The following is a 27,066-nucleotide window of genomic DNA, read 5'->3' on the forward strand; positions in this document are numbered from 1 at the left end:
CAAATATATTCACCGATTCTTCTAATACAGTTGAGTGAATGAATAAGCCTGTTTGTTTTTACATCAATGGTGTCTCTGAAGCGTTCAAAATTCTTTGTATTGTTTATACACGTACGTACATTAAGACACTTGCCTACAATCATCTTCACATTCCTGTGTTTCCTTAGCCAGCCCTTTCCTTCCATGTGAACTTCAGCCAAACTCCCTGCAGCTGACCACAGTTCCTGAACTAGTATCGGTCCCTGATGTACTGTAATCATTTGAGTGCTCACTCTTCCCAGCACCTTGGAACCACCTGCCTGGGCCTCCTTCTCACTTACCAAGTCGGTTGCTGAGGCCACTGCTACCGGCCCGCCTGCCCCTCTGGGTCTGTTCCTTGAAGGAGCCAACACCGGGTGTGCCCACTCCACACCATCCACCCTACAACTGCTCTTCCAGGCAGAAGGGCTAGGAAGAACGGATGTCAGCAAGATGGCCGGTCCTGCAGTCTAGGAGTATCTCGTGGAGTTCAAACCATGGCCAGGACACAAGGACCACAGTAGACAACAAATACGAGATATGTGGCCAGACCAGGTCCAAGGGAACCTTTCATTCAATGACAATTTAATTCAGGTGTTTGAGATATATACTAAGTTTGCCCATGACGAGGTACACTATGTCTTGAAACCTCAAAGCTTCTTTACCACTTAGCACCTGCCGTCTCAAAAGAAAACAAAGAACCAAAACCTCCAAAGGCAAACAGACATATTCAGAATTATCTACCACTTGGGTCAGTGGCCTGTCATCACTTTCCAAAAGAATGAATAATTGAGACTTATGTGTTTCGGTTCTAAGCATTTTCCTCAAAAACTAATTCAAAATGATTCTACAACTATGTAAATTATCAATGTGATAGGAAAGGCTCCATTTTATTTGAAACAAAACAAAACAATGTGAACTACTGAGTGTAAACCACTGAGTAGGAAGATGACTGCTGGAGCTTACTTGCATGGAGAGGAGAAAAGACCATCCTTTACCCTTTGTCACTTACCAGATAGCACCTGTCTGTGGACACACTTATCTCCTGGTTTCTTAATTCTGCTTCTATATTGGGAAATGAAGATTAACTGTCTGCTAGAGGAACTGCCATATTTATACTTCTCTGTAAATCTAGGGCACAAAGCATCCAAATGTCAGTCACCTGGGTAGTGTTTAAATAACTGGTCTTCTGTACTGACCCCTGGGAAACCACAGGACATGCTGTATGTTCTTTGACTGGGTAACTAGAAACATGACATTGTCCCCGCCATGCTGGGGAGCTGAAGTGTGAAACTCAGACCCCAGTGCTGGTTCTAGCGACCATACTGCAGGACATGGGGAAGAGGTCATTTACATGTTACCAAAATGTTTCAGAAGGATGCTCAGTGGATAACAGGCCTTATCACTATCAAGATTTCTGTGCTCTAATCGAGAAACGTCTATTGCATGTAATTCTCGGTAAAGTAGAAAGAACCCAAAGGGCCACTGGGCCTGGGTTCTAGACCACAACGTCACCATGTGCAGCTGAGCAAGATTCTCCTGCTCTGGACCCCTGCTTACTCAGCAGGAAAATGATGGGGGAGATGAGCTCCCCAAAGTTAGAAGCCTCTCCGGTTGTCAATTTTCTATGAGAGCTCCAGCTTCCAGTCTTGGAGTGAGGTAACTTCAACAAAAGATGAACAGATCAAGCACTGGTCCCTCGGAGGTTATCTGGTGTGCGAGGTCAGGGTGAAGCACCATTTGCTCGGAGGCCAGCGGTAAGGGCTGGCATGGGCCAGGGCAGCTTTAGTCCACCAAGTATGTCTGGGACCAGGCAATGCCCACATGGGAGTAGCAGTACAGGAATCCCAGGACAGAGAGTGTCACGTACGGCCAGCCTGCAGGGGGAGGGCAGAGATGGAAGAGCAGTTAGAAACGCCTGGGGTGGGACCTCCCACGGGTGCAAACTCTCCCCCTTTGGGGAAGGCAACTCAAGAAACACGGGCCTCGGTTGACACATTTAGACACACACCTCCCAGAAAGTGTGCTCTAACTGGAACGCCAACAACCCGAACCCTACATTCCCACTGGGGTCAGCATAAAATGAAGAGTGCACGATCTCAAATGGGAATTATATTTAGAAATAGGACAAGCTTTTAAAGAATACCTATTTAGAAAACTAAAGTATTTAATAATCAAAAAAGGAGAAAGGTCCACAAGACCCACAGTAAATCTCAAAATATAGATTGGCCGTCATATTGAATTGAGTGCCATCTGTAAGCACACAGAAGGGAGAGCCTAAATTAAACATTTGCTTTCAAAACTCAAAGCTTTTAGTGGTTCCTTCTATAAGTACTTGTCTTAGAATATCTGATGTTCTTTTCTTTCCTCTTCTTCTCCTCCTTTCCCTCCTCCTCCTCAATTAACAGCCCTTTCTGCTGAGTACTTGTCACTTAATTATCTCCATGCCTTCTACATGTTTCACTTGCTCAAACATTTCTTGGGTGCTCTGGAGATCCAGAGGTGCTATGGAAGGTACCAGATGCCAAAACAGGTGATCCCACTCCAGCTCAGGAAAGAGACACACACACTACTGGGATTTATGAGCCATGTACTGTGTGCTAGATAATGATGTATACAGAGCACATTTCAACTGGGCCGTGTGGGGTGAGCAAGAGTTTGTTAGATGGAAAGGGACAGAGATAAGCTGCCGGAGAGACCGCCAGAAGTGTATCACAGGCCACCCCAGGAACATGGATCATGGGTTTGTGGCTCCTGCCTGGGGAGGGGCAGGCAGGGTAAGGACAGAAGTAGGGAGGCTGCAGGGGGGAGCCCCAGATGGTCTTGCTACTCTACAGGCTCTCTTCCTACCATGTCAACAGTCAGCTGCTTATTAGTATTAATAAAAGTTCAATTAATATAGCATAGTGGTTAAATGTGCAAACTCTGAAGTAAAATTAAACATCAGTTCAAATCTTGGCTCTGTTACTTGCCATCTGTGTGACCTTGAGCCACTTAATGAGTCTCAAATGTAAAACTAAAAGGATAGAGCAACTTTATTAAGAGTCTTTATAAGATGCCATGGACTTGACTGCATCCCCCTGCCAATTCATATGTTGAAGCCCTAACTCCCAGCGTGTATTTGGAGGTGGGGCTTTTGGGAGGTAAATGGGTTGAGGTCAGATCATGAGGGTGGGGCCATGATGGGATTAGTGCCCTTATAAGAAGAGACACCAAGTCTGGGCGCCTGGGTGGCTCAGTCGATTGAGCATCCGACTTCAGCTCGGGTCATGATCTCACAGTCTGAGTTCGAGCCCCGTGTCAGGCTCTGTGCTGACAGCTCAGAGCCCGGGGCCTGTTTCAGATTCTGTGTCTCTCTCCCTCTCTGACCCTCCCCCATTCATGCTCTGTCTCTGTCTCAAAAATAAATAAACGTTTTAAAAAAATTAAAAAAAAAAAAAAAGAAGAGACACCAAGAGCTTGGCTTCTCTCTCTCTCTCTGCCATATAATGGCACAGTTAGAAGGTGACTATATAGAAGTCAAGAAGATGGTCTTCTCCAGGAACCAAATCAGCTGGCACCTTGATCTTGGACTTCTCCAGTCTCTAGAACTATGAGAAATAAAGTCTCTTGTTTAAACCACCCAGTCCATGGTATTTTGTTATAATGCCCCGAGTTGACTTAAGACATAAGGAAGGAACGTGTGAAATGATGTAAAGGCCCGCATGGTGCCTGGCCTACGGTGGGCACTAAGGAAAGGTGGCAATAATGTTGGAGAGAGGGCGCAGAAGTCTTTCTCCACCAAAATTCGGGTGACAACAGAGAAGCCCAGCTCCGGTCTTCCTCTGAACTCATTTCACACTTGCCTCCTTAGACTAGCTTGGCACCAGAATTCTCCTAGGCCCTCAAGGCAAGACAAGTGAGGGGAGCAGAGGACTCACAAAAGCCTGGCTCTAGGACCAGCCCTACAGTCCTACCTACTGTCTGCTACTCAGCCAGTGTATTTGTTTCCTGTGGCTGCTGGAACAAACGACCACAAACTTAGTGGCTTCAAACAACAGAAATTCATTCTCTCATACTTCTAGATGCTAAAAGTCTGAAATCAAGGTGTTGCAGGCCATCTCTCTCTAAAGGTTCTAAGGGAAACTGCTCCCTTACCTCTTCCAGCTTTTGATGACGCCAGACATTTCTTGGCTTATGGCAACATACCTTCAATCTCTGTCTCTGTCTTCACGTGTCCTTCTTTCCTATGTACCTCTGTGTCCTCTATTCTTATAAGGAAGCCAGTCATTGGATTTAGGGCCCACTCTAAATCCAGGATGACTTCTTCTCAAGACACTCAACTAGTTACATCAGCAAAACCCCTATTTCCGAAATGAAGTCACATTCTGAAGTTCCAGATGGACATGAATTTGGGGGGCACTATTCAGCCCAGTAGAGCCAAGTACGTTTTCAAACTTCAAAGTGGACCCATCCTGCCTGCCTGCCCTCTGATCTCTTACCTCTGTGGCCCAGACACAGATGCCAGGAGTCCTGTCAACATCTGCTCCTCAGTGGGCTCAGGGAGCAGAAATCAGGGAGGGGGCTTTGGGCACAGAAAGCAGTCCCAGACTTCAGCTGTGTTTAGGGTGACACATTGGCAGGTGTTTGGTAAACACAGAACCCAGAGGCTGGCTATGGAGGTGGGAGAATGGGGATGTTTTACTTACACAAAGCTGGGCCTGAGACATTGGACAGCTGTGTCCAGCCCCATGGCTACAAAGCTTTCACATCCCCGTGAAAGCTTCTGGCCAGCACACAGAACTGGAAGAACAGCCCTAACGCTGCCCAGAAGTGAGGCGTATACGTGTTCAGTTTGGACCACAGCTGGGCCGTGAAAATTCCCTCTACCATTAACTGTATGTCATTTGCAGAGGCAGGCAGACAGCAGTTAGGAGACTTGTAATCCTGACTCTCCTATGAGACCCTAGGAGGGCTTCCGTTTCTCCATCTACACAATGGGAAATCAAAGATAAACAGAAGCACATGAAATAAAATAAGATCACAGATTTGACAGTGCTTTTAAAAACTGTTTCAAGGGGCACCTGGGTGGGTCAGCTAGTTAAGCATCAGACTCTTGATTTCAGCTCAGGTCATGATTTCAAGGTTTGTGGGATCAAGCCCCACATCAGGACCTACACTGACAACGTGGAGCCTGCTCGGGATCCTCTCTCACCCTCTCTGTTTCTCCCCCGATCACACGTGCACACGCTTGTGCGTGCTCTCTCCCTCTCTCTCAAAATAAACATTTAAAAGATAAATAAAAAGCGTTACAAAAATGCAAAGAATTACTACAGAACCACCTGAGAAGTCTACATGTACAGTGTATGAAGCAGTTACGAATACATAGCTTTCTGGCCTTTTTAACATGAGTGCTCCTACAGATAGTAACCCCAGTGTATACTGGATGGCAGCCAAAGACCTCTTACCTTTTCCTGACCTCAGGAGCAAGATATGTGATGGTAAGGAAAAGACAGATTCCACAAGTCACCCTTCCACAGCCTTCAACCAGCGTTTCATGAGCATTTTCTGTGTTTCCGGTCCTCTCCTAGACATCAGACATCAACATCACCCTCTGTGCGGTGCCTGTAGGCGCAGGGTCTTTGACTGTGGCAGCTGCTAACGAAGCACTGATGTGATCCAAGTGTGGGGGGCTGCTTAGGGAAGAGCCTCCTCTTTATCAGGGCTCAGATGATCACAGAATAAGACACTGGGATGGGCTGGCATTCTGGCAACGTTCGAGGTTTGCTATGATGCAGTCATCCAGGCTTGTCATCCGTTAACAAAAAAGATGGTGTCAACAAGGGTTCTTTCCTGCCAAATGAACACAGACCTCACCCTGCAGCGCTCACTACCCCTGGCCTTTCCCCACTCTGTGTTCTCCTTCCAGGGTCTCCTTTCTCACCAGGATTTCCGATCTACAGCGTCCGGTCAACTCCCATACCCCCACATCCCCAACCCTGTGCGTGTGCACACAGACATACAGACCCACACACGCGCACATGTCCCATTAATGTAGCTCATAAAGCCTGGTGGGAAGTATGACATTAGTCAAAGGAAAAGATCCTTCTTAAGACAGTACTTTAAGGCCAAGCCCCCTGCACACTCAGCATATTCATGGCTAAGCTCCCAGACTCAGTGATATGTCCCAGTTGGCTTTTGATACCTGGACCTGTGAAGATCGAAACAGCTGAACAGTTTTAACAGAGGACACCTAAGCAGCACTGGACATATCACAAACAGGAATCCAGCAAGCCAGACGACAGTTGCAAAAGATTGGGTAATATAGTTAATAGGGCATATTACTTGACAGATAATGCACATAAGTAGGATATACAGCACAACAGATTCAATTAAGAAGATCAGTGTAGATGGTATAATAGATGGAGTTAATAGGATGGAGGTGGTTGTATCATGATATTGTTAATAGGACACTGGTGAGTTGTATAATAACTACATCTAATGAGAATAGGTAGGACACAGAGGGAAATGTCTATAGCTAAAAGAAAGCAAGCAGTGTAATTTTACTTGAGGTTATTATGGCTGAGCAATTTTCTGAGCAATTACATCAGTCTGAAAAGACTGGAAAGGCCGAGGCTCAGAACAGTGAAGGAAAAGACCATCATCACACAGGGCCGTGACAAGTCAAAGAATATATCAGATTGGTTTTCTGGAAAGTGATGGGATAATCAGAACAAGAAGTCTAATGAACACCTTTGTTTAAAAGGTAACGTTGTAAAATGATTGCAGCCACCGTGGAAAACAGTAGGGAGGTTCCTCAAAAATTAAACACAGAGGGGCGCCTGGGTGGCTCAGTCAGTTAAGCGTCTGACTTCAGCTCAGGTCATGATCTTGTGGTTCACAGGTTCGAGCCCCGCATCAAGCTCTGCACTGACAGCTCGGAGCCTGGAGCCTGCTTCGGATTCTGGGTCTCCCTCTCTCTCTGCCCCTCCCCTGCTCATGCTCTTTCTCTGTCTCAAAAATAAATAAAAACATTAAAAAAAATTAAACACAGAATTATCACATACATACCCAAGAGAATTCAAAGAACCAGAAGAGAGATTTGTGCACCCGTGTTCACACTAGCATTACGTACAATAACCAAAAGGTGGAAACAACCCAAGTGTCCCCTCACAGACGAATAAACAAGATGTTGTCTGTACATATAGTGGAATGTTAGCCTTAACAAGGAAACCCTGTCATAGGCTACAACATGGATGAACCCTGAAGACATTATGCTAAATGAAATAAGCCAGACACGAAAGGACAAATACTATACACGAGGGACCTAGAGGATTCAGATTCCTAGAGACCAAAAGTAGAATGGAAGTGGCTAGGAACTAGGGGACTTATTGGAGTTATTGTTTCACGGTGCAAGAGCTTCCGTTTTGCAAGATTAAGACAGTTCTGGAGACAGACAGCGGTGATGGCTGCACAGCAACGTGAATGTGCTTGATACCGGTGAACTGTTCACTTAAAAACGGCTAAAATGCTGAATTTTATGTTATACATAATTTACCACAATAGACAATTCTATGCTGAAAGAAGCCATTGACAAAATAATACATACCGTATTATTCCATTTATGTAAAACGAAAATTGATTTGGAGTAACAAAAAGCTCCTTAGTGGTTGCCAGGGGCTAGGACAGAGGGAGGGACAGATTACAAAGGGAGCACTAGGAATCTTTGGGGATGATGAAAACGTTTTGCATCTTGATTATGGGAATGTTTTCAAGGGTATATACAACTGAAAAAGACCTTAAATGGTATTTTACTGTGAACAGATGATTTCTCAGTCTCAAAGTTGTAAAAAATTTTTCAAAAATGAAAAAAAAATTTTTTAAGATAACACTGGAACATTACCGAATCACAGACTTGCAGTTTTCTGCTGCTAGGTTATATACGCCCTAAGGTATTCAAACAAAAGATGCAGATGCAAGAAGAACAATTCACTTTTGAAATGACGGTGGTCTGCAATCCTTCAACTCCCTAGGGGCAGGAGGACAGGCTGCATGGAGGACCGAGCAGTGGGCTCCCCTAATCATGCTCTCTTCCACTGGGCCCTCTGAGTGGGAGGAGAATGTTAAGAGCTTTTACTTAACTATGCGGACACACTCAGCAGCTGAATCAGCACAAATCCCTATCCCAGAGAAGAAATCAATCCTTCCTAATGGGAGAGGAGTTAATTGAGTTGCTGAATTGTGTATGAGCTATCAATTACCCCATCAAAGGCTCACTCAGCTGTCAGTTTGGGCAACACTCCTAAGCCTGTGACCACCATCTTGGCTTTAACAGGGCTTTTTCAAAGGCCACATCCTACTGCTAACCGTTTTTTATTATTTATTTATTTATTTACTTATTTTTAATGTTTATTTATTTTTGACAGAAAGGAGAGAGAGAGAGAGAGACAGAGAGAGAGAGAGACAGAGACAGAGCATGAGTGGGGGAGGGGCAGAGAGGGAGGGAGACACAGAATCCGAAGCACGCTCCAGGCTCTGAGCTGTCAGCACAGAGCCCAACGCGGGGCTTGAACTCACAGACTGTGAGATCATGACCTGAGCCAAAGTCGGACGCTCAACGACTGAGCCACCCAGGCGCCCCATGCTAACAGTTTTTAGAAGAAAATGGCTGGTGACCAGCGCATGAACAAACTTTGCAGGGAAGGCTTTTTCCTGCCCTTGCTCCCAGTCCCCCAGCACCATAGTCTCTGTCATTGTGTAAGTAGTTTATAAAGAATATGCAATCTACTACACAGTTTACAAACAATATATAGTCTTGTGAATCCTTACAACACTCCAAGATAGAAATCATTAACCTATATTAATACTCTTGCTTGAAGCCACACTGCCTCAAAAGGGCCCAGAGTCCACATCCCAAGTCCAGAATGTCAGGCTGAATCCTATTTCAAGAAAAGCCCGAAGGATTTCGGCCTGTCCTTTTTTTTAATCTATAATTATCTGTCATTAACAATGAACAATGCCCTAGCTTCCTCCTTCTATCCACCCAGGCAAGTTCTCTAGCCAGAGGCTCTGACGCCCTGTTGTCCATTGACTTTCTTGCTCATCCACCACTCAGTTGTCACCTTGCTGGGTTAGGGAACACTCTCAGCTTGGCATGAGGATCCCTAGAGCTGAACAGATGGACTCCCTTTCTGGTCCCATGGAGCACCAATGTCAGTGACTCAAAACCATTCATTCTAAGAGAGAGGAGGTTCTCATTATTCCGGAGAGCCACTGGGCTACAAAGGAAACAAGTCTCACTCCCCAAACTCTCCTTGGTTGAAACCTAAGCCTGCAAACGTGAAGGATGTATTATGATTATTAAATGCCACCAACATATCCAACCATATCCCTGCGGATGCAGGCGCATATGTAAGAGCCCACATTGCCATCCTGGTGAAGACAGATAGAAGGCTGCTGAATTTCAACCGCCACAGACAGCCTTTGTGAAAGGGTAGGCTCAAAGAAGGATATCCAATGGGGAGATGGAATCAAGAGGTGATTCCAGGAGACACTGCAGAAGACAAGAGTCATACGACTTGGTGACTGATGGATTTGGGAAACAAAGAATAGACTCGCTCTGACACTGAGCACCGCCTCACATGGTACACTCAGGGTGGACATTCAGCTAGTACACCTCAGAGAGATTCTACCTAACATTAACAGGCTGATTCACTACCCTGCTAGTCAGTAAAAGCCATGGTCCCAGCTGTTCCCTCATGACCGTTCTCTAATAACACATCAAAAGAGGTAAACACCTGGTAAACACATGTGCTCCAGGCACATGGCTGCCGTCTCTTTGGATCGACTGGTCTGTGCCCATGCCTTACATTTGTTAGATATTTTGAACACCAGCTCCCTACCCCGTACATTGGTGACATCCATTCCAAGGCCAGCAGAGGTGAAGTGTTTCTCCCCTTAGAGAGCTAGCTTGGGCAGCAAACTCTGGTCCGAGGGTGCCGGCTTGGGGTCTGAGAAGGACCAGTGTCCCTGTGCCCTGAGGCTCTCTGCACCACCCTGCCAGCCTCACTGCTGTCATTTCATTCATTATTCACGATAACTTCACACGCCGTTGCCTTTGTTAAAAGAGCTAGGTCCTGACAGCCTTTATTTTTAACAATATTCAGGCCTGATTGGGGGGGGGGGAATGATAAGGTGCCTGGGTAGCTTTATTTAAATCTCATTTACTCCAGTAGTCCCAGACCAGAGATTATGTGGAGCCATTCATCAAACAGTCCTGGCCTGTAGACCTTCCTTAACAGCTCAGTTTAGGGCTGGAACCTTAATAAGGCTACAGGGCAGGAGCCTTTTCCCATCAGAGGGCTACCTTATCGAGGGATACACAGCAAGAGCAAAGCTGCCCAGGCTTCGAAGCCTGTGAACTGCCGGGTCTGTTTTCAAACCCATGGGGAGAGGGACGGAAGGGCTGAGGAACAGGCTCTGGCCACGTTAGGGTTAAATAACAATTTCTTACCTCCATATAGTTTACAAACCTGGGTCTCGAACCCAGGTTTCGAGGCCTTAGTGTTTTTCCAAAAAAGGCTCCGCTGCTTCTTTCACATCCTTTCATGAGAAAGGAGGACTGGATGGTTCTTATCTGTTCATGAAACTAAAGCACGAAATCCTAGGGCACTGGTTTTCTAACGTGAGCCCACGTCAGCACCTGGAGAACACCTTAAAAGAGAATACACGGCTCCGATCCAGGGGGACTGCGGTGGGCCTGAGATTTGCATTTCTAGCGCATTCCCAGGTGAGGTGGATGCTGCTGGTCCAAGAGCCACATTTTGGAAACCATTGTTCTAGGGGAACTGTTCTGGGGGCACTGTTCTGAGGGAAGAACTTTGTACTAACAGAGTTGTTCATAAACTGGGCTCCTTCCCGGAACAGAGGAGACAGACGGTTATGGAGCTTTATGTTATCAGGTACCTTGCTGGGCGCGCTCCACATTCTCACAGTCTCCTTACCGGGCAGGTATTATTAGCCCCACTTTGTAGAAAAAGGAAACTGAGGCTCAGAGAAGTAAAGTAAGTTTCCCAAGGTGTAAGAGCTAGTTGGTCATCATGCCAAAGTGAGACTTAGGGCCGTGTGACTCCAACTCCACTTGGCCACCTAAGCTCCCAAAGCCATAACCTGGGCTACATGACGGAAAAGGCCCACACCGGGCGCTTGCCTCCTGGCCTGGTCCCTCTCCGTAAATTCTCTACTCCTGGTGCCTAAGGTAGCAGCAGGGAGGGAGAAGGAGCAGGGTTCTATTTTCCAGCATCATCCACCACTAAGTCACTAGGTCACACGTCTTCAGAAGCCGCAATCTCTCCGTTTTCGTCAAGGGGGACAAAGAAAGCACTGATGAACATGTTTATCCTTCGTCTTGTTGAGAGCCTAACTTAGGTTGTATCCATTAAAGAGCATGTTCCCAGGGGTGTCTCGGGGACTCTGTCGGTTAAGCTTTCAGCTCTTGATTTTGGCTCAGGTCACAAGCTCACGGTTTGTGACTTCGAGCCCCGCATTGGGCTCTGCGCGGATAGCATGGAGCCTGCTTGGGATTCTCTCTCTCTGCCCCCCCCCCCCCCCGCTCACACACTCTCTCGCACTCTCTCAGAAATAAACTTAAAAAAAAAAAAAATTAAGAGCATGCTCCTAATGCCTGAGTGCCCTTTTATTAAAATTGTCAGAGCCACGGTTATTTGGCCTCTGTCATGGGCTGAGCCTCCACGAAGTATCTAGCAGGGAGACGCAGAGGAAGGGGTAGCTCCAAACCCCCTCCGGGAGCTTCCTGACCAAGAGCTGTTTGCCAGGCGCCGTGTGCACCTTTTAACCGGCACAAACAGCGGTCATTAATAAATCACATTGTTCATGGTCAATTTCACATCCTGATGCAGCCAACCTAGGCTGCATTTTTCATCCTTTCCTACCTCCCAGTACAAGCCTGGCGGGCAGAAGCTTACTGAAGCACTCACTTCCATAAAGTAAAATCATTTCATGTGAAATTGAGGAAGCGGGGGAACAAGCCAAAGCCACTTTTTCTTACTCTGACATCGTAAGTAGATGGCAGTGCTGAGAAAACGCATATTTTCCTTCTCTGGGCCAAATGGGTGAGGACTTGCTTCCCAGAAAACTGTCCCTGCAGTTGGTGCCGCCGTCCCAACTCCCACCGCTGGGACCAGCGGCTGCACAATCAGAACACGCTTCCCAGCTGTTTCTCTTCCTTAACCTGTGTTTTTAATACAGTCTAATTAAGGCCGTTGCTCATCGTTAATTCATGGCCACACTATGTAACATGGTGGACTGGCCTAACAAAGGAGCGCTCATGAAAGGCACTTCCCTCAAACAAAAGGATGCACAGGGTGGATCAGGCTCCCGGTCACACAGCCTGGAAAACTCACCCACAATGGTGTTTATGAGGCACCTACTGTGTGCCCGGCATTGAGACAGGCCACCTTGCTCCTTGTCATATGAGCAGCGTGTGCCTTCATCTGAGGTCTGTGAGCAGGTGCCCCTGAAGGCTTAGCGTGCCACCCTGGGTCCCGAACACTTCACCTGACCCTCCAGTCTTGGTTCCTCAGCTCCGTCATCCAAATGTACATGTACGGAGACCCGGAGATAAAACATAGTGGAGACAAGATTCTCAAACAACCGCAGAGGCTAGGAGGATGGGCTGCCACAAGTAAGTTGAAGTGTCACTATGATAAAACAGCTGAGCCTCACAGTTTTTGTTTTCTAATCCAGCTATGCAAATATGGGATGGAGGAGGCCCGGGAGCACCTCACGGGAGCAGGGGCTGACGCACCTGGCAATGTTTCCGTGGGAACACAAAGACTCTGGAGAAGACAGCTGCCTGCGCAAATATAAAAGTCTGCCCCTAGAAGAGGTCTGAGGAGACACCTGCACACCTCGGAGGGTAGAGCTGTGGGGAGGGGGAGACTCTCTGGGGGGCAGAGGCACACTTTGGCAGTGGGAGCCCCCAACCCCACAGAAGCTCAGGAGACAGCGGGCTTCTTCCTGTAGGGAATGCAGCAGAGGCAGACAAGGAGGCCCGGGCACAACGGAGGAGATGCCTCTTTCACACCAGAAGCAGAACCAGGTCTGAGAGTCCATGAGTCTGCTTCTCTCTTCCCAGGGCACTAGGACCAGGGTGCGCATGGTACATGGGCAGCGGATAACGATGAGACGGGACAAACACAGACACAGTTGTGGACGTCTGAGTCCTCATTCACAAGACTCCCAAGTCCCTGCTATAGGTGATTAAAAATAAAAGTTGTTGCAAAACCCCTGAACGATCTGAAGGCCGTTGACAGGTACGCCTGGGAGAAGAGGCCCCCGGCATCTACTGGCCATGAACATCTAGACTTTGCCAAGGGACGGCAGGGCAGGAAGTCACTCCAGTCATACCCAGTCTCTTACCACCCCCAAATGAATGTACCAGAGAGAGCTGGAAAGGATGAGAAAGAGAGCGATGCCTACACCATATGAATATCTGAAAGATGATGTCAGTGATGTGTCTGACATGCTCTTTTCCAAAAGCAGTTGTTACATAAAGGGCTGCAAATTACTTGACTTATATTTCTCAGCAAAAACAGAAGAATAAAAGCAGGGCCTCAGTGGTAGTGGTGGCTGCTCTTCCCGGAGCTCTCAGCAGGGTCAGTGGGCTGAACTCACCACCAGCCCCTCGGGAAGAGGAAGGAACCATCCGTCTGCCTGTCAGCGATGGTCTTGCTCTCACCTGCTGCTCCCACTTGCTGCGTCTGCGGAATCTATTTTGCTCACCTCCGTGCTGAGGAATGGGTGGGTTTGAGCGCTGCAGGTATCAGGGACCAAAGAGGCCGTCTGTGCCCCGTCTTCCAGCGCTGCTGCTTGACCCAGCGGTCACCCCCACCCTCTGCCCTGCTCCTGCAACCTGGCACAGGCAGGCCGCCCGTGTCTGGGGTGCAGTGGGGGGCAATGGAGCAGACCACAGACCTGGCCTCATTCGTGCTGACTTGAACCACCTGAGCTGCCTGGGGCCTTCCTGAGAAGGGACTTGGCAGAAGCACAAAACTGCTCTGAGATTAGTTCAGAAAAACACGGCTCCAACATTTACAAGTGGGATTTTGAAAAGGCCTCTCACTTCCTAGGTGTCAGTGTAAGGAGGGGCGTGGGAAACAGGTTAAGTATGGGCAGGCTCAGGGGATACTCTGGCAGCAGCAGGGTCCACGTGTCACCGTCCAGCCAGCCGGCCTGAGAGCGGGAACCAGCTTGTTTGTCCCGCAGCAGCTGGGACAGTCGCTCAGAGCAGCTCAGTGCTCACATGGTCCCGGGCACCAGGAGAAGGCAGCACAAGGAGAGGCCGACTGTAGCCTCAGGACTGGGTCCTTCTCTGTCAAAGAAGCATCAGTGCTTCCCAGGGACGACGCAAGGGCTCTGTTTAGGGGAGGGAAAGGAACACAAAAGACCCCACAGGACTCTCCCATCAAACCCACACGTGCTGGAGCCCCTGGGCTCTGCCAAGGGCAAGCGGAGAGGCACAGAGCTGCCCTGCACCACAGCTACTCCTCCCCTGCAGGAGCATGGGGCAAGCACAGCCACCTGGCCCAAGACGGCAGCCAGAGTCAGTGTCACATGGCAGGCGGGAGGCTAGCGACGGGGATGTGTGTGCAACTGGAGGGTGAGAGAAAGCCACATGCACGTGCAGGTAGATTCCAGTGAGGCTGGCCAGCTCCAGGCACCATGTTTCACAGGAGATACTGCCACACAGAAGCCACATCAAGGCAGGTCTAGAAGGGCTCCAGAGCATGGGCATGCTGATAAGTCAGAGTGTAGTCTGGAAAGAGACCACAAGATCACATGCAAAGGGAATCAGACTTATTGTGTCCCTCTGGAAGACAGAACTGGACCACAGACTGAACTTACAGGAGGTAGATTCTGGCCGCCATTGAAAGGAGCAAGTACCAGGCAGCGCCTCCCCACAAGGCGGGCATCCCGGGCTCCCATCCCTGTTGGCATCAGGCAGAGTCCCTGAAGATGTGTCTTGGGGACGGCAGTCTCTGATGGGAGTGGGACTAGAGGCCCCAGGTAATTTCCACCTCTCAGACATTACGATCCTATGAAATTCCAGCTCTCAAACCATCCTGCCCTCCCCCACACCCCAGGAAATGTACAGACAAAGGCTGAGGTCAGACTAAAAGCCCCTGTGTCAGGAGCAGGGGAGGAGGGACATCCTGTTTGTACTGGAAACAGAAGGCCATGTCGCAACAAGCTGTGGAAATGTTACAAGATACAGCAGTTTTTAGTGAAGTGCTTATGAGTATATTTACCTGATGTAGAAAGTGACTCAGATACTTTTTTGGACTTGGGTTACAGAAAAAGACATTTTTGTGCCTTAAAGATCCCGTTCTGAAGGAACACTGTGTTCCCCCTCGGGCTCCCAACTCTGGTTGATGGCCTTGATGGCGGGTCTGTGCGGGACCGCGGGCAGTACTGAGAGAGGCTCTGGGCCCACACCCGGATCTGTCCCCCGCCCCCTGCCAAGGGTCCTTCCGGCAACCCCGCTCTCCTGGGCAGCCTGCAGGTCCTGAACCTGTCCAGCCTTTGCAGAGAGCGAGTTCACAGGGGATGCTCACGGGGAAGCTCTCGTCCTCACCTGTCAACTGCTCGGAATCAAACCCCTCGAACCAGTCTTCTCCAGGGGCAGAGAACACAGAGCTGCTGCAGAGGGGCTGAGAGGCAAGTCCGACGCAGGCCGGACTTGTTAGGAATCAACGTGAGCAGCAGCAAGCGTGAAGGTGTTTGCACCCTTCCCTGCCTCCTCTGGGCCTCCTGTTGTGCCAGCAGGAGGGTCAGGGAGGCTGGGATCCTGCAGGAAATAGCCGCTGTGCTCTCTCCTCCTGGTAGTCTTTACATGGGGTTAACTGTCAGCTGCCAGCAGCCACAGATTCTGGCTTGGTTTTGTTTGTGACCTCAGAGCACAATATTTACACTCTGGTCTCCTTGTGGAGTTCCCAGATGCTCCCTCGGTGAGGGTCAACTCAGGGCGTGGAACCAGGCCCCAGTGTGCTTTCTCGGATTCTTCTACAGTGACAGGGCAAATGTCTACCAGACCGTCCCAGGGCTCGTGTCTGGACTTCCCCCATCGGGCCGGTGTCATCTACCCAGTTCTTCCTCACTGGGTCCCAGCAACAAGGCTTGAGGTGGCTGGAAAAAGGAACTGTGACAGCCCCTCTCACCATGGCTGTTGGTGCCATCTCTGATGACATCTTGAGGGCAGTGCTGACCAAGCCTGCTGGCACCTTTCACTTCACAGAGCCTCCCACCCCATTTTCTTAGGGCTGCTGTGTGTTCCATTTGGGAAGATTTGGCTCCGTGCTTGCAGTAAAAGCTGAGAAGGATCTGATCCGAAGAAAAACTCATCTTTGTGACTCATCATTCACAACACTTATTGAATTCCTACTCCATACAGGGCACTGGGCTAAGTGCTGGGATACCAGAGAGATTGAAAGGCTAGCTTGAAGTTAAGGAGACTGGAATTGGGTGTAAAATAACCTCAGAGTGTCTCCTGATGTAGATGAATGAATGAATGAATGAATGAATGAATGAATGAGCAAGCCAGCATTCACTCAACATTAAGCATGTTCTCATGTGCTGGACATAACGTCAAGGGCTGGGGAAAATGGGCTAGGAAAGTCTGGCCCCCGACCTACAGAGGGATAACGGGGGAGGTATGTGTGCGGCAGGACTCAGAGCACGGACAGCCAGTGTAGAGAACACAGGAGCTAAGGAAACATAGACTCTGTCTGGTCACTACCAGCCTGGCAGAGCTATTCCGCTCTCTAGACCATCTTTCGGTGGTTCCCAGCCTCTAGGTACACCCCCCGCCCTCAATGGAAGAAGGCCTGCCCAGCAGTAAGACTGTCCATGTCACGTGCCCCCAGCAGGCACCAGGTTCTGCCTTCCATAGCAGCTCACTGTTTCACTGTTTCTGGATCTCTGTGAAGCGAAGAAATCAAAACAAACTTCTTTATTACTGGCATCACAATCCCTGCAAGGAGTTCACACAGACAGCCAGGCAGGAAAGGCTGTACACTTCTGTTTTCCCTCTACAGAACCCTCAGCTGGAGAGCTAGGGGCAAGGTTGTGTTTGCTATGATTTCCTCTCCCTCCCCCACACCTCTGCTCCTTCCCCTTCATCTCTCCCTGGCCTCCTCCCACCCACCCACCGCACATTTAATATGGACTGCTGGGGCAGGCAAGGCTCTGCTCCCTTAGCCTTCTCTCATGGAAATCTCCTAGGGTGGCTGAGCCGCTGCTATGAATCTAACCTCTGTTCCAGGGACTTCCCCCAGCTTTTGACTATGAGGTCGTCCTTCAGTTCTGAGCCAATCATGACAGATGAAAGCAAGGATCACGTTAATTTGCCTCAGCCACACCGGTAACAGGCCTCAGGGCCAGGTTCAGGGCAATCGTGAAGCTCCCATCTCCTGACTGATCCCCTGGCTCCTTCTTTGAGTGTCCCTTGCTGCCAACAAAGCCCTGGGCCTAGAGGCCACCAGCCACAAGCCCAAGTGCCTGCTTTCTAACCCGAAGCCAGATTCTCTATGCTTCTCTCCAGGATGGCCCACACCCCATCACTAAGCTTGTTTTGCTCCCCAATTCTGAGCAGTTCCTACCGGCACAGAGGAGGAGGGGAAGAAGGGTTCCTTCCAGTTTCTAGTTCTTGTCAGTATCCCTCCAGCAGCAGAAGGCAGATGTAGCTCCAAAGCTCAGCTTCTATTGACATGTTCAAGTTCAGTAGGCCTTGCCTCTCTGGAGGTCTGAGAACCAGCCACGTAGCACCCCCTAGTCTGAGGTTCAAGCATAAGCCAAATGGGCCAGGATACTGTTATCCAGGGTTTCTCAACATGGTATTTAATCAGCAAAATTTCATACAGTGGATTATCTCCTTTCTCTCTTTATGACTTTGTAATATGAGAATATGTAAAACAAAACCAAAACCAAAGCCCTCCTGGACAAACTAGAGAAGGAAGGTGCTGTGAAAACAACAAGTTAATAAAGGACAGGCTTGCCCAGTGCCCACATATGCCCAGTTCATTTCCCTACCATCCCCATCACCCTTCAAGGACAGAAGGATTCAACAGCTTGTCTAAATTAGTACCTACACAGGGATATCCAGCTGATATAGGAGATAAAGAGATGAGAGCTTCCAAATGTTCTCATGAAGGGTTTGAGTCAAAACCGAATCCCCTTAAATGTGTTTATGGTAGGCTAAATTCCAAGGCTGCAAATAAAAGACCCTTGTATTATGTTTGCCCTTTTATTAAAAACAAAAAATAAGAGTATGCGTGCCCCCTTTGTTAAAGCCAAGAATGCACCTGTAGTCCAACCCTTTTAATGGAACTTTTAAAAATAAAATTTTATATGGTACTTGTCTTTCTCTGCCTGACTTATTTGCTTAGAATACACTCTAGATCCATCCATGTCATTGCAAATGCCAAGATTTCATTCTTTTTGAGGGCTGCCTAATGTTCCATTGTACATATGTATATATGTGTATATATGCACACACACACGTATAATACACACACCACATCTTCTTCACTCATTCATCTGTCGATGAACATTTGGGCTCTTTCCATAATTTGGCTATTGTGGATAATGCTGCGATGAACACCGGGGTACGTGTGTCCCTTCAGTCTGTATTTTTGTATCCTCTGGGTAAATACCTAGTTGTGCAACTGCTGAAACTAATATTATACTGCATGTTAACTCACTGGAATTTGAATAAAAACATTGTAAAAATAAGTTAAAATAAGTTTTAATTTTCTTTTCTTTTAGGAGAAAGTGTACAGCGAAGGAGAGGGGCCGAGGGAAAGAGAGAGAATCCCAATCAGGCCCTGCACCATCAGCATGCAGCCTGATTCGGGCCTTGATCCCATAAACTGTGAGAGCCTGAGCTGAAATCTAGAGCTGGGACACTTAACTGGCTGAGCCACCCAAGCGCCCCTAAAATTACATTTTTAAAAATCCTATTTCAGCACTCTCTCTAGGATGAGGAACCACAAAGCAGAAAGGAACAGTATTGCCTGTCCTCACAGCTGGGGCCAGTTTCAGGAGCCAGAACACTCAGCCCCAGAAAAGAGCACTCGCCCTGCACTCAGGGATCTGAGTTCCACCACTTGTTAGCTACATACACTAACTCCTCTGAAACTCTTGTTTTCTCTAAAGCCAGGATCATCAATCCCTACTCAACAAAATCATGAGGAGTGGACCGCTCAGCTCCCCATTCATTCAGCAGGATGCCTGAGTAGGGCAAAACTCTGGCAAGAATGTACTCAGACATCTCAGAACTCTAAGTCTTTTTCAAAAAAGGTTTCCTCGTGCCTAAAACAGGCCACTGAACAAGCCCACTTTTGCTTGTAGAGATACAGAAACACAAACCCTGAATGGACTATTTTGTTGTTTCTAACCCCAAACTGGCTGCCATTTAAACTTACCATCCTTCCAGCAGGGCTGGTTGTCAGTAGTGCGACTTCTGTACCAACGGCTTACAACCCCATGCCAACATTCTGACGCGCTGCTTTCCCATTCCCCAGAAGCTAGAGAAGCTGGTTGACACCACAGATGACAGGTCAAGACCTTTCACGACTGGACCCCATGTGGCCGCTGCCAGAGACACCACAGAACCTGAAGCAGCCACCTCTCAGACACGGTGTGGATGGCTCCAAGCAGCCCATCCTCCCAAATGGAAAAATGCTGCATTACCCGTACCCCACTATCTGAGGGTCGTATCTCCACAAAAAGTGTACATGGCCACGGCGAGGTTTGCCTCCAGCACTGCCAATCATTGCTGTATTCAGTTCCATGCTGGAACCACCTCGGGGTGACCCACTCAGGCCTACCTAAATTACTCTTTGGAAAAAAATTACTCTTTGGGAGCTGATGTGGGCCCATGCCTCATTTCATAAATCCTTTTGCAATTATGCTGTGGCACAGACCCCTGAAAACGAGTCTACGTTCCTGACCTTACTTAGACATGCGAGAAAAAGGGCTCCTGTGTATGCTATATGGTCAGAGGGTACCCAGAGTGTGATTCCAAACACTAGCTGAAGACAGCCATATATTTGAGGGTAATCCCTAAGTATTACATACTAGAGTTGAATATATAGCCAAATATATGCTAAATATCCCTTCTGCCCTCCTCAAGTAGTTAGCTGAAGCCGAGATTATACAGTTGGGCTGATTCTGAGGATTTGAATTACTAGAAGTTGTTTTCATATACACCAATTGGGTTATTTAACACAAAATTCAACAGTACTGGATGTCTGAGTCTGAATAAATTATAGAATCATTATGCTGGGAATGGTCTGTTTTTAAAAGGCTCAATTCTGGTGTCACTTTAACTGAACCACAAATTCCCTGAACATTTCTGCATACAGGCATATTAATTCAAACATTCGTAATACAACCCATCTTTGCACTTTGCATAATGCACGTTCAGACCTCTGTGAAATTTTACAATTAGTCCTGCATTTTTTATTAACACATGTGCAATACGTACAGCCACTATTTATTCTTTATAGAACAAATAAACCCTCGCTTGGGGGGAAAACTGCTGAAGAATGCATATGGTGTCGTGCATAATCAATCAGCTTGTGGGGCTTTAACACTAAATGTATATGGATTTAGGGTTTTGGGATAATAACCAAATAGCACTGAATAAGCAGACTGGATATTGAGGACAAGACTGTAAACCTCTACCGATGAGTAATGAACCCAGAGCAGTGCAAAAGCAGAAGGAAAAACCAAATGCTGCCAAGAAGGGGCGGGGAGACCTTTTCCCCACCACCAGCCCTACCAAGCATACTACCAGGGGCAGAAGGGATGAATAATAAATGCACAGCTTCAAGTCTCTTTCAGCCAAACATATGTAGACTACGTATTCATAGTATTCCTCTGAGGGTCAGTACAACAGCACTTGATTTACTTGAAGACCCCCCCATGCGAACATGGTTCAGATGTTGAGACTGATGATACCACACGTGTCAAGAGAATGAAAAAAGTTGTATTACTCACAGCAGACCCCCAAGCTCTTCCAAAATGACTTGAGCAAAGGGGCGGGGGGCAAGTGGCTTTGGTTTGCACTGTGGTTGAGGGGAGGGCCAGGGCGAGCAGTGGCCGAGCATGCATAGTTTGAACTTCCTGGCAGCACTCAGAGAACGAGCAAGTCCGTTTTCTTGTTGGCTTTCCCAGAGATGGGACACAAGGGGGATGAAGGAAGGGTGGGGCTAGAATCCTGTCAGCAAACATCAAAAATGGAGCCATGCTGTTTATTACAATTTCCCTACCTTCAAGCTGCCATTTAGGGATTTGAAACCCTACTCTGAAATTTACCTACTGTGTGACTCTCTTCTCATCAGTAAAAGTTGTACAATATTTAAGTAAATAATGTCACACCCATCAAAGGAACTCACCCAGTGCCTGTATATAACGGATGCTTAATAATTGCTTCTGCATCTCAATCTGGAAATTTACCCTTAGTTTGTGTTCTTATGAAAACAAGAGAAGCCACCAGCTCTAGTAAGACTCTTGAAACTATTTTACCAGAGGTATTGGGATAAGGGTGAGACAGGAAGTACAGAAGGGGCTATAAGGCTGGTGGTGGGGGCGGGGGGATCAGGGAGGGTGCTGGTCAGGGCACTGCAGAGGGCAACCTTCCCAAGACGTGTTACAGAACATGTCTGTAGGAGGCATCTCTTCTGGTCACAGGGGACAGGTAGCTACCCCACCCAGTGGGGTGGAGCAAAGAACAGGAAATGTAAGTGTTATGGATTGAATTATGTCCCCTCATGTATGTGTTTAAGTCTTAACCCCCACTACTTCATAATGTGACCTCCCTCAGAAATACAGTCTTTGCCCGTGGAATCAAGTTAAGATAATAAGCTCACTGTCAACTGAAGTGGGTCCTAAATCCATTATGATTGATGTCCTTGTAAAAAAAAGAGAGAGACCCACACAGAGAACAATGCCATGTGCTGACAGAGGTGGAGGTTGCAGGCTACGGCTGCCAGCCAAGGCCACCACCAGAAGCTGGAAGAGGAAGGAAGGATGCTTCCCAGGGTCTCAAAAGAGTGAGGCCCGGCTGATACCTTGATTTTGGACGCTTCTCCTCCAGAACTGTGAGAGAATAAATTCTGTTGTTTAAGCCCTACTCTTTGTGCAGTTCTGTTACAGTAGCTCTAGAGAACCAACACAGTACAGAAGAGATCACCCATTACTTCCATTGTACAGAAGAGATCACCCATTACTTCCTTCTTTTCTTCATTGAAGATTTGAGTCTGTAATTTTCCTCAAGATTGGAATAACTGGGGATACTAAAGTTCTTTAGGATGATGAACAAATCACAGATCTTCATATGTTGCCAATGAGCCTTTAATTCCTCAAAATTATTTTAATAATGAGAAGATATTTTATGAAAAATATCTATAGTTTGAGCTCATAATTTTTACACTACATGGTTAATATTATGACAAATGTGCAAAGAGAAGATAAAGATGAATCTTTGCAAGATCTGTAAGCAAAGACCAACGTTAACAGTGATTATCTCTGAGTTATGGGATTACGGGTAATTTTTATTTTCTTTTTGTAACTTTCAAGTTGTCCTCATTGTAATAATTTTTTTTCAAAAATGGCACATTTTCACTTTCCAAACGACATCATTATTTTCACAAAAGCAAGAAACAGGATTCAGGGCTTTGTCTTATGAGCTTTTGTCTTGACTTTCAATCCTGGGGCTCAGAGATCTGTTCGTAGCCTCCTGATTAGGCCTAAAAGGATTAGAATGGGGCACGCAGTGGCAGGAACATCATTTGCTCCCTTAGAAATTAGAAAAAAAAATTAAGTCATCCTGTCAGCACAAGAAACTCAGGCCAGGGAGCTTTCGGGTAATAGTTTCTGATTTTATATAATATGGACAGTTCTCTTATTCTCAGGAGTTTTCACAAATTGGCCTTTAAAGTCCAGCTGCTTATAAGTCTCTTTGTAACAAAAATCAAGCATATTTAAGAGTATTCTGATTCTGCTATGACTGCGCAAACCTAATAGAACCTTGTCTCCTGCTCCTTACAACTAAACACCGCAAAAATACATAAAGCAAATACCTGAGGACTCAAGAACGTAAACGACGGCAACAGACTTTAGAGGAGTCAAATTTAGTGAAGCGCAAGGGTAAGGTTCCCACTAATTTTTCCCCTTTTCTCTCTGCTGTGCCCAGAGTGTGGGGCCCCACTGTGGGGCTGCAGGATGGAGCGACAAGATGGAGGCGAGCTAAAACTGACAGAAACCTTGTCTTTCTGATCAGAGCAACCAAGAAAAAGGCCTCTGTGGGCTGAAGAGTATAAGGGGAATCTCGCAGAAGGCAAGAATGAACTGGGAAAGGAAGCGCAGGACTTGCAGTGTGAACCCAACCAGGTTGATTGTTCCGTATCTTTGATGGTGGCAGTGACCACACGGGTGTGCATACTTGTCCAAATTCACTGGCTACCATACGGTACTTAAAAGGGTTGCATTTTATTATATGTAAGTTATACTTAAACAAAGTTGATTTAACATTTTTTTTAAACAGAGCCCAGAAATAAATCCACAGTGAGCGCTCCAGGCCCAGCAGCTCTACTTCAGAGCTTGTCCAGCCCACCGCCCGTGGACTCCCCACCGCGCCTGCAGCGTCCCACACTGCCCGCAGCCCACAGGTCCTGCAGCAGATCTTGGCCCTCACCGACCAGAGCCTGGAGGAGGTGTAGGCCAGTAGGCTCCATGACCAACGTGGGGCTTGAACTCAGGACACCAAGATCAAGAGTTACACGCTCCACTGACTGAGCCAGCCAGGTGCCCCAAGATCTATCTACTTTCTATGTCTACTACCATAACTCAAAACTAAGCCAGCAGCATTTCTGGACTATTCCAGCTGTGGTAGCCTCCAGACTGGTATTCCTGGTTCCACACCTTGCCTTCCATTCTGGTCTCAGGGCAGCCACAGTGATCTTTTAAAAATGCAATCCACTTAAGGATAGGCAAATAGATCAATGGAATAGAGTTGAAAATGCAGAAATAAACCCATACATATATGGCCAATTGATTTTCTACAAGGGTGCCAGGATCATCCAGTGGGGGGAAAGAACAGTCTTGTCAACAAATGGTCTGGGAAAAAACTGGATCTCCATATGCAAAAGAATGAATCTGAACCCTTACCTAACACCACATACAAAAATTAACTCAAACTGATTGAATACTTAAGTGTAAGAGCTAACCCTATAAAAACTCTCAGAAGAAAACATAGGTATAAATCTTCATAACCTTGAATTAAGTAAGCAATGGTTTCTTAGATATGATGCCTAAGGCACAGGCAACAAAAAAAAAGAACAAAGTGGATTTCATTAAAATGAAAAATTTTGTGCTTCAAAGGACACTATCAAAAAAGAAAAAAGACAACTTACAGAATGAGATAAAAGATTTGCAAATCATATATTTGATAAAAGGCTAGTATTCAGAATATATAAAGAACTCTTACAACTCAATGATGAAAAGACAAATGACCCAGTTAAGGAATGAGCAAAGGATTTGAACAGACATTTCCCTAAGGAAGAATGGCTGAAAAATACATGAAAAGATGTTCAATGTCATTAGTCTTTGGAGAAATGCAAGTCAAAACCACAATGAGCCACTGGTGTGGCTATAACAAAGAAGACAGTAACAAGTGTTGGTGAGGATGTGGAGAAACGGAAACCCTCCTAAGTGGCTGATGGGGAATGGAAAATGGTGCAGCCACTTTATAAAAGTCTGGCATTTCCTCAAAAAGTTAAACATAGAGTTACCATATGACTCAGTAGTTCTCCCTAGACATATGCTCCCACAAAAACGTCTACGTGAATGTTCATAGCAGTATTCATATAACCAAAAGTGGAAATAACCTGAATTTCCATCAGCTGATAAATGGGTAAACAAAATATATCCATACAGTGGAATATTATTTGGCCTTAAAAAGGGATAAAGCAGTGATACACAACAACTTGGAAGAACCATGAAGACATGCTATAGGAAATGTGTCAGTCACAAAAGGCCCCAGACTGTGTGATTCCATTTATATGAAATGTCCAGAAGAGACAAATCTGTAGAGACAGAAAGATTAGTGGCTGCTGGGTGGGAGGAGGGGAGAATGGGGAATCACTGCTAATGGGAACAGGCTTTCTTCTGGGGGTGATGAGAGTGTTATGGAAATAGATAGTGGTGATGGTTGCACATCGTGAATTTCCTAAAAGCCATTGAATTGTATGTGTAATTTTAAGGGTGAATTTTATGATATGTGAATTACCTCTCAAAAAATCAATACTAATAAAAAATACAATTAAGAGGCGCCTGGATGGCTCAGTCGGTTAAACGTCCGATTCTTGATTTTGGCTCAGGTCATGATCTCATGCTTCCTGAGACCAAGTCCCATGTCGGGCTCCGAGCTAATAGCGTGCAGCCTGCTTGGGATTCTTAATCTGTCTCCCCTCTGCCTCTTTCTCTATCTCAAAATAAATAAATAAACTTTTTAAAAAATGCAATTCATGTCAAAAAAAAGAAAGAAACCCACACATATAAGGTCAATTAACTTATGACAAAGGAGCCAAGAATATACAATGGGGAAGGGCAGTCTCTTCAACTGAACAGCCCCATGCAAAAGAGTGAAACTGGACCACCATCTTCCACCATACATAAACATCAACTCAAAATGGATTAAAGACTTGAACATAAGACCTTAAACCATACAACTTATAGAAGAGAACACAGGCAGTAAGCTCCTTGATGTGGGTTTCGATGATGATTAAATTGGACACCAACAGCAAAGAGAAACAATGAAGATATATCCAACTAAAAAGCTTCTGCATAGCAAAGAAAACCATCAATAAAATGAAAAGTCATCCTACTGAATGGGAGAAAATATTTGCAAATCATCTATCTGATAAGGGGCTAATATCCAAAATATATAAAGAACTCATCCAACTCAATAGCAAAAAACAAACAATCCAATTTAAAAATGGGCAGAAAACCTTAATAGACATTTTCCCAAAGAAAACATGCAGATGGCCAACAGGCACATAAAAAGATGTTCTATATCATTAATCATGAAGAAATGCAAACAAAGCCACCATGAAATATCAACTCACACCTATTAGAAGGGCTATTAACAAAAAGGCAAGAAACAAGGATTGGTGAGGATATGGAGAAAAGGGAAATCTTATACACTATTAATGGGAATATAAATTGGTGTAGCCATTATGGAAAATAGTATGGAAGTTCCTCAAAAAATTAAAAACAGAACTACCATATGGTAGTATGGAACAGCAATTCCACTTCTGGGTATTTATCTGAAGAAAACAAAAACAACTGGACAAGATATCTGCACCACCATGTTCACTGCACCATTATTTACAATAGCCAAGACACGGAGACAATCTAAGTGTCCACTGATGGATAAATGGATAAAGAAAATATGGGTGTGTGTGTGGGTGTGTGTGTGTGTGGGTGTGTGATGTAATATTATTTACCCATGAAGAAGGATGAAATCTTGCCATTTGCAACAACATGGGTGTACTTCAAAAGCATTATGCTAAGTGAAGTAAGTGAGACAAAGAAAGACAAATACTGTATGATCTCTCTTATATATGGAATCTTAAAAAAAAAAAAAAAAGCTTATATATAAAGAGAACAGATTGGTGGTGGCCAGAGGCAGGGGGAAGGGTGAATTACTATTTTTCTTTAGTTTAGATAAATAGAATTCTTCTTTATTTAAAAATATTAAAAATCTCTTTAAAAGTTAAAAAAAAAAAAAAAGCTGGTACTGTCTCCATAATAATGAGCATAGAATCTGGTAAGGAGGCAGCCAGGTATGATGGAAAGCACATCCTGTTTACTAAGCCAGGTGGCCTTGAACAAGTCATTTAACCTCCTGGATTCTTTGTTTCCTCATCTATAAAATAGGGACTATAATAACTAACCTCCAAAAGAATTCTGTGTGAGAACTAA

At 46.2% G+C, this 27,066-nt stretch overlaps 1 protein-coding gene across 10 annotated transcripts in view; it reads right to left on the reverse strand.

Moving 5' to 3' along the window:
* Window positions 1-574: 574 nt before the first annotated feature.
* HHAT (hedgehog acyltransferase) overlaps window positions 575-27,066 on the reverse strand; it is a 321,914-nt gene continuing 295,422 nt past the window's right edge. For 8 of the 10 annotated variants that reach the window (XM_042976895.1, XM_042976896.1, XM_042976898.1 and 5 more), the window contains one exon: window positions 575-1,895. In XM_042976895.1, the coding sequence (XP_042832829.1) occupies window positions 1,804-1,895 (92 nt within the window). In that variant the 3' untranslated portion in view covers window positions 575-1,803. Of the gene's footprint in view, window positions 1,896-5,465; window positions 5,585-16,849; window positions 16,996-17,675; window positions 17,850-27,066 lie in introns of those variants that run through there. The other 2 variants (XR_006214213.1, XR_006214214.1) reach the window with 2 other exon arrangements.

The sequence above is a fragment of the Panthera tigris genome, chromosome F3 (genome assembly GCF_018350195.1).
Source record: "Panthera tigris isolate Pti1 chromosome F3, P.tigris_Pti1_mat1.1, whole genome shotgun sequence".
NCBI lineage: Eukaryota > Metazoa > Chordata > Mammalia > Carnivora > Felidae > Panthera > Panthera tigris.